Source organism: Felis catus, chromosome D3 (assembly GCF_018350175.1).
Source record: "Felis catus isolate Fca126 chromosome D3, F.catus_Fca126_mat1.0, whole genome shotgun sequence".
In the NCBI taxonomy this organism is placed as follows: Eukaryota; Metazoa; Chordata; class Mammalia; order Carnivora; family Felidae; genus Felis; species Felis catus.
Window position 1 is genome coordinate 70,848,600 of NC_058379.1, and position 8,590 is coordinate 70,857,189.

General features: G+C 41.3%; 1 protein-coding gene and 1 pseudogene across 1 annotated transcript; both read left to right on the forward strand.

Annotated features, from left to right (window-relative positions):
* The first annotated feature begins 2,083 nt into the window (after window positions 1-2,083).
* On the forward strand, window positions 2,084-3,041 carry LOC101095621 (annotated as a pseudogene).
* A 997-nt stretch (window positions 3,042-4,038) lies between these two features.
* On the forward strand, window positions 4,039-6,380 carry LOC101095864 (60S ribosomal protein L30-like). Its single transcript, XM_011287986.3, has 2 exons — window positions 4,039-4,054; window positions 5,524-6,380. Exons 1-2 carry the CDS (start codon window positions 4,039-4,041, stop codon window positions 5,937-5,939), a joined length of 432 nt encoding a protein of 143 aa, XP_011286288.2. The 3' UTR covers window positions 5,940-6,380.
* Window positions 6,381-8,590: the final 2,210 nt, after the last annotated feature.

Sequence of the window (8,590 nt, forward strand, 5' to 3'; positions counted from 1 at the left end):
AGTAACTGCGGGAAGCAGCTACCACCCCAAGAGCCAGAGGATGAAGAAGGGGAGTGTCCCTGAGCCCAGAAGCACGGGAGGCCACCCACGGGACAGTGGCAGTGCCATGAGGGGTGGAACCTCTGAAGGGCACAGTGCCATTGAGGCTGGGGCCGCCAGCACTGTGTTGGCACTCACATGCAGCCTGCAGTCAACTAAGCCCCTACTTCCATGAAGCGGGTGAGACCAAACCCGAATTTTGCCAAAATGAGTGTTTGAAGATCAGGTCTCCAGTGGATCTATTTTTTTCTTTCTTTCTCAGCAGACTGCCCCTATCCTCTGGTGACTGTGCCCTTTTTTTTCCCTTGGGAAACCTCCCTCCTGCATGCATGTGGCTGGGCTGTCAGTCACACGTGACCCCCAACAGCCCAATCCCAGGAGGAGACGGCACAGGAGACAAGCTTTGCAACTTGGGCAGAGATGCCGAGGGACATGTGGTCGGTGGGACGGAAGCGTCGATGGCACTTCCCTACAGAAGCAGTGTTTGGGTTTTCTACTGACATCCCTGCAGCTGCTGTGATTCTCGGTTTTTCCAAGACTCTGTTGTTCACCCCCCCTCCTTTTTTTACTATTATTGCAAGCACTTCCCAGTATCCCTCCTATAAAGTACTTTCTTTCTCAGGTTACTGAGGGTCTATTTCAGTTGCTCACAACCAAAGAACCTGGAATGCTGTGTATCTTTACCTGTATTTCCTATAGGCAGGAAGAAACCATCTGGTGTGGTGGAGAGCTATCAAATACTGACTCTGAAGCCAGCACATCAGCAATCCTCCTAACTTTCTGTCTTCACAAATATTAGAAGCCCAGGGAATTACTGCCAACCAGAAAGTAAACTCCTCTGGGTGTGCTGAAGAAAGCTATCCTTATTGCTCTGGAGTTTCAAAATCTGTGATGCAGATGAATGTATGGGAATCGGGTCTGGAAAAAACATTTTGATATGACAACTTTGATGTGATCATATCAAAATGGGAACATCAAAATATTAAAAAAAAATCTTCTTGTTTCCTAGAAATGTGAACAATGGACACCTCAAAGCCTCATCCCATCCCTGGGTCTGACCTTACTATGCCTCTAAAATTCACTCAGAAATGGGATGAAGGTCAGGAAGTCAGTGTGTATATAATTATATTAACTGGCACTTTAGGAAAATTTCTTTAAAAAATTAAATAGTTTTACATGGCTGTCAAAATATCTTCAAAGCATTGCATCAAAAGACCATGTGTTTGATTTCCATATATCCATACAAGTCATTAAAAAGGTACCAATATATGCATTTTTTCAAGAAGAGCAACCTCCCCCCACCCCCATCATCACATGCTACTTTTCAGATGGGCAGAACTGAGTTTATCAGTAACATATATACTCAGTAACTCAACTAGTTAAGAAAACTCTCCTTCGTGTAATTGCCATTCATTTCATGCTTATCCACATTGTCCATAGGGATAGTTTGACTATGACTTCTTGAAATCTTGACCCAGGAAAATGTTGGCTTCCCTTATAACTTCTTAGCATAGAAACAAGGTTAGTTGGGTAACGCTTGTTTTGTAAAAATCAGAGTGGTGCAAGTAGTTCTGTTTAATGATTATATTTTAAATACTAAAAAATATTTACTCTTTTAAAAATTGGCTAGGTCCTGGGGCACCTGGGTGGCTCAATTGGTTAAGCTTCCGACTTCAGCTCAGGTCATGATCTCCGGCTGGTGGGTTCAAACCCTGTGTCGGGCTCTGTGCTGATGACTCGGAGCCTGGAGCCTGCTTTGGGTTATGTGTCTCCCTGTCTTTCTGCCCCTCCTCTACTCATGCTCTTTCTCTCTCTCTCTCTCAAAAATAAATAGACGTTAAAAAACTTGGCCAGGACCTGGTTTCTAGTAAGGAAGACATAGGAAGAGAGACCCTTGAAAGACTACTGACTGGCTTCCCTTCCCACTGGGCTGCCCTTCCCAGCACTTGAAGCTACCACCAGGCTTGATTCCTGAGGGGTCTGGCCACACAGCCATTCACCCTCAGGTGTGTTCACCTTTGCTAAGGGGGGGGGGGGCTGACAATATGATGAAATACTCTATGAGTTTTATACTTATTACCTTAAACTTTTAAGGAAAAATGAGTTTCCAGAAAATATTAAGAAAACCATTCATCTTTGGACAGCTGACTCTGAATTTGTTGGATTTTGGAGTGTAACATTTGGAGGTGGAGTGAATAAAGTGTTTCATGTTTGGAAGTACGATAGTTTTTTTTTTTTTTTTTTTAACTCTTTTTAAAATAGGCTTCAATGCCCAGTGCAGAGCCCAGTACAAGGCTTGAACTCACCACACTGGGATCAAGACCTGAACTGAGATCAAGAGTTGGATGCTTCACCGACTGAACTACCCAGATGCCTTGGAAGTATCATAGTTTTGTTCATGGAACTGAAGTTCAGAAAGGCTTGACCAAAAATAAGGATGGCCAGGAACAGCTTCTCATTCCAAAGGTGGCTCTCATTGATTAACAAGAGTTGGAGGTTACTTATGTCATACCATGGTCCAAAAAACCTCCAAAGGAGTGAGTCCAAGAACTGGTTATTTTCCAGATGAAACCTGATGCCAACTCTGTGGGGTGATGCACTAAAAATGGCAGTTGATACCCTTGTAGATTTAGGCTATGTAAAACCAGTTGGCATTCTCCACCCAGAAGATGGAGCAGCCAGCAGAGTTCCTGTTCTTCAGTGAAATACGAGTACAGATGATCGTGTAGCTGGGAGACATCAGTCTCTTGAGGACCCCAGACTTGTGGTGGTTGTTTGGAAAGATGTCAACTACCATGTGTCACAGCAAAGTATGCTTCTGATGCCCATGTCATTTCACTGTTGAAATAGTTTTCTACTGAAATATGAGGCATTTCATGAACTGCCCTAAAATGCGTCTGCTATGGGGCTTTGATTCTCCCCATAGATTCTCACTGTAGCTTGAAGGAGGTGCTAAGTTAATTAGCTATGTCCCTTGCATTTTTGAAAGCCACCTCTGTCTTTTGTCACCACCACTTCAGGAGATAGTTCTGTCCCTTTCCTCCAGCATGGAGCCCGAGGTGGGGCTCTATCTCACCACTGTGAGATCATGACCTGAGCTGAAATCAAGAGTCGGTCGCTCAACCGACTAAGCCACCAGGTACCCCAATTATTACTTCATTTTAGATCACTACTTAACAAAGATACTTGGGACACGTTTTTGTTTTAAGGAGATCTTTATGGTTATGGATATGCTTGCCATAATGAAAGTCTACATATCCATAAAAAAATTATTCTCAGGTCTGGATAATTTTCACCTTTCTGTTATCCACCCATTTACTTTTCTTTTTTTTTTTAAATTGGAGCATGTTCCTATTCCTCAAAATCCCCTCCAATACTCCATCATTCCCTGCAGCTGTTTATACCCCACACCTTCCTCTGTGGAGTGGGATGTCATTCTCCAGAACACATTTGAGTGGCAAGGTGTTTTCTTGTCTCCTTACCTATCACAGGTTTCAGTTTCCTACTAACCATATTTGTTCTAGCCTTCCCAGTTTGAAGATCACTTTCCTCGATAGAGAAAGGAGTATAGGAGTTGAATTGCCTTGCTTTTCTCTGTTAGCTTTCAACATGACATCACTTGCCCCTAAGAGGCTCTTCATTCCTCATTCTTCCTGCTCTGAGCCCAGCCCAAAGCCCCCTTTTAGTGCCCTTACACTGAATTTTGAAGCCTCGGGGCAATTTGGACTCTGTTTTTCCTAGGATCATTATGACTGGCTAATATTCCTTGGTGATAAGTGTATAAGTGCTTCTTTTCATATTTCAGGTGTTTCATTTTAAAATCTGTAATCATTAGAAAGCTCTCTGCATTATTTTTATTTGCTTTTGGTTTCTTTTTTGTCAAAGACACTTCCCCTTATTTCTTCTTGATCTATGTCATTTGTTGTTATGGCCTGAATGTTTATGTTGCCCTAAAATTCATATACTGAAGTCTAATCCCCAGTGTAATGGTATTTGGAGATGGAGCCTTTGGGAGGTGATTTGGTCCAGAGGGAAGAGCCTTCATGAATGGGATTAGTAGCCTGATAAAAAAGGTGGAAGAGCTGTCTCACTCTTTCTCTGTGCCACGTGTGGATGCGAGGAGAAGCTGGCAGTGTACAACTCAGAGGGGTTCTTCCCAAGAATCCCACCATGCTGACCCTGACCTCTGACTTCCAGCCTTCGGAACTGTGAGAAATAGATTTCTGTTGTGTGTAAGCCCCCCAGTCTGTGATACTTGGTTACAGCAGCCCGAATGGACTAAAACAAATGTTAGTGTTCAGGTAGAATTTTTTCCTGTGAAACTTCTTTCTTCTTTTAGCTATTTTAACTTTTAGAATGTTGCCAAGGAGTCATTCCTACCTTTTCTCTGAACTTTTACAAATTATTTTTTCCCTAAAATCTAGAATTTATGTATAATTATGGCCAATGGTTATGTTGGGGAACAAGAATGTCCTGTTCCCTTCAAGGTCCTTCTAGCCAGACTTAGAATCAAATTGACATGAGACAGGTTAACACAGGAAAATCAAATTTAAGAGCGTATGTACAGGGAATCTACACAGACATGGAAATCCCAAAGGCAGGAAAAATAAGGTATATATGTCATTCTGGATTAAGGAGAAGGGGTAGGGGTCTGGGACTTCTTTTGAAAGAAGGAATGCAATTCACAGGAAGATGAAAAAGAATAAAGGTTTGGGAAACAAGTATTTTCTGGGCTACTCAGAAACAGTGGGGCATAGAGGACTTTACCCAAACAGGTCTTGTTAGGTTCCTCCCTGTCTGCCATATCTAGTTTATATCATAATGTAGCTATCTATCATGATAGTTCTCTCCCTATAAATTCTTTTTAGGCACATGAGCGAGAAGTAAAGAGCTTTTCTTTTATTTTCTGGGTTTTGATTGCTTTTTAACTCAAAATAATCTTTATGCCAAAGTGGCCCATCTTGGGGTGGCCTGCACTTGGACCCCAACAATTCCTTCATTCTTTGGCTGTTAATAGTTCCACAAGGATGACAGTCACTTTATCTGGCTATTTATTTGACTACACTAGGGTTAGTGCCTAAGGGTTGTGCCTAAGGCTTAGGAAGAAGGCTCAAACAGTAGCTGCAAAACCAGGGGCTTCTGAATTTGGCAGATCTGGATTCAAATCTCCACAGACCCACTGATGATCTTAAACAATTCACTTGACCTGTCTGACTCATAAGGTTAAAAATTGAGTCAATTATACAACTTTGCAGGGATGTTTTTAAAATCATAAAGGATGTAAAATTTGCTCAGTGAATGGTAGCTATTGTTATTACTGCCTGAATAATACAAAGAGAATTCTGAACACCGCTGGGGACAAAAGGTCCTTAACATACAAGGGTAGGCCCATAATGTTAGCAGCAGACCTGCCCACTCAGTAATGTTTATGATCTTTTGGAATACATTCCTGCTCCAGCATATGTGCTAATATATGTTCGTGAGCTTTCTGTCCTCGCTCCAGGCCATCTTGGCGACTGGTCTTGATTGGGGTCTTCTGGCACCTAAGACAGGAGGGTCGTAGCCCTGCAAAGAAGATGAAAAAGCCACTGGAGACGATCAACCCTAGGCTCCCACTTGTTATGAAAAGTAGAAAGTGTGCTCTGGGGTACAAGCAGGCCCTGAAAATGATCAGACATGGCAAAGTGAAACGGATCCTCCTTGCCAACAACTGCCCAGGCTTGAGGAAATCTGAAATAGAATACTGTACCATGTGGGCCAAAAGTGGGGTCCATCACTACAGTGGCAATAAAATTGAATTGAGCACAACAGGTGGGAGATACTACAGAGGATGCACACTGGTTGCTGTTGATCCAGGTGATTCTAATGTCACGAGAAGCCTGCAGACTGGGGAAAGGTAAATCACGCAAACATTTTTCTTTACTAAAACTGGCTAGAGCTTGTTAAAAAAAAAGTGTGTGTGAGTTGGTAGTGTGGCATAAATAAGTAAAGCTACAACAGGTATCATTAGGGTCGAAACATAGACATATTGGTGGCAACAAGCATACTGATTGAGCACACAGTTTCCGAAGCTAAACTGAATGGCTTAAAGTCCTTCTGGGCCACATATTAGCTTTGTGATCTTGGGCAAATGGCTGGGATATTTTGTGTTCCCATTTCTAACTCACTGATCTGTTACAAAGATTTAAATGTATAAATACATGTAATTGTTTAGAATGTCACCTGGCACATGGCACTTAATGATGTTAGCTCTTACTACCTTGCTGAGGACGGCATTATGTGAAGACAGAGCTGAGAATGCCAGAAGCAATAGCATTCCCATGTCAACCAGAGAAGCTGCAACAACACTGAGAAATCCTCAGAGATAAACAGTAGGCTAAGGAAACGAACAAAAGGAAGGTACTGAAAAATGTTCACAAGAAAGCTTAGGTTGATAAGTCCTTCCATTGGGAAACATATAGGCATGTCTGGAGGTAATGGTTTCAGTCATGATGTTGTATGAGGTTAGTTTATAAGGGCAGCTGAACATTTACCATCAATTTGGGGGTATATCTCTTGCTGAATAATTACAGCCTCCATCTGAGTGGGCTGTCTAAGTGCCCCCTACCCTTTTAGGGGAGTAGAGGTGTGCACCATTATCCAAGATGGGTTGTAGGTGAACCCATGGGTAGGCAGTTATATATCTTTATAAATCCTTCTCCTCCTCTTTGTTTTTTTGGCAATCAGTCAATCAAGCTTTAAAAAGATGGGCCCTCAAAGGCTACGTGGTGGGATTAAAGTCAGGGACAGTAGCAAAGAAGAGAAGCATTTGAAACAAGGTCAGTGCCCTTCAAGGATTATTTTTTAGACTCTAAGCAAAACAACACTGCTCAGAGCTAAAATAAATGTGTTTTCAAATGCGAGAAACTCTTCTTAAGCTTCCAACTTTGGCTCAGGTCATGTTCCTATGGTTTGTGAGTTCGAACCCCACTTTGGGCTATGTGTTGACAACTCAGAGCCTGGAGCCTGCTTCAGATTCTGTGTCTCCCTCTCTCTCTGCCCCTCCCCAACTCATGCCCTCTCTGTCTCTGTCTCTCTCTCTCTCTCAAAAATAAACATAAAAATATTTTTTTTATACTGGGCATGGTAATAATAACATGTAACCCCAAATGTGTTTATAAGGAGTAAGTGAGTTAATACAGCGCCTGGCACACAGTGAGCACTCAGCCTGGTTAGCTTAATCTTTAGGTAGATTTCCCCTAGAAAGCCATCGGCCCTGGACTCTTATTTTGGGGGAGATTTTTAATTACTGATTCAATTTATTTACTGGTAATGGGCCTATTGAAATTTTCTATTTCTTTCTGTTTCAGTTTTGACAGTTCATCTGTTTCTAGGAATTTGCGCATTTCTTCCAGATTGCCCAATTTGTTGGCATATAATTGCTTATAATATTCTTTTATTATTGTTTGTATTTCTGCGATACTGGTTGTGATCTCTCCTCTTTCATTCATGATTTTAGTTTATTTGGGTCCTTTCCTTTTTCTTTTTGATTAATCTGGCTAGGGTTTTGCCAATTTTGTTAATTCTTTCAAAGAACCAGCTCCTGGTTTTGTTGATCTGTTTTACTGTTGTTGTTTTTTTATTTCGATATCATTGATTTGTGCTCTAATCTTTATTATTTCCCTTCTTCTGCTGGTTTTGGGCTCCATTTGATGGTCTTTTTCCAGCTCCTTTAGGTGTAATGTTAAGTTATGTATTTAAGACCTTTCTTCCTTCTTTAGGAAGGCCTGGATTGCTATAGACTTTCCTCTTATGGCTGCCTTTGCTGCATCCCAGAGGTTTTGGACTGTCACGTTTTCATTTTCATTGGCTTCCATGTTCTTTTCAATTTCCACTTTAATTTCTTGGTTATATCATTCATTCTCTAGTAGGATGTTCTTTAATCTCCAAGTATTCATGGTTTTTCCAATTTTTTTCTTGTGGTTGATTTCAAGTTTCATATGCATGGTACGATCTCCATCTTTCTGTACTTGTTAAGGGCTGATTTGTGATCCAGTATGTGATCTATTCTGGAGAATGTTCCATGTGCACTTGAGAAGAATGTGTATTCTGCTGCTTCAGGATGAGATGTTCTGAATATATCTGTTAAGTCCATCTGGTCCAATGTGTCATTCAAAGTTACTGTTTCCTTGTTGATTTTCTGCTTAGATGATCTGTTCATCGCTGTTAAGTGAAGAATTGAAGCCCCCTACTATTGTGGTATTGTTATCAATGAGTTTCTTTATGTTTGAAAGCTGTTAAGTAACTAACTGGTGGTTATAAACTGAGAAACATTTCTTTGTTCAGGAATTCCTCTCTCCACCTTCCATAAATATTCTTGTTTATCAAAAGTAAAGTTTGAGGCAAGTTTTGAGAGATTCTAGTCTACTTATACTTATTTGAATTAATTCAAAATTCTACTGACTCCTCAGAGTTGATTCAAAACACCATTTCCTCTAGGAAACCTCTCCAACTACTCCCAGTTATATAGTGAGTCTCACTCATGGCTGCTCAGTGCACATGTGGCCCAAAC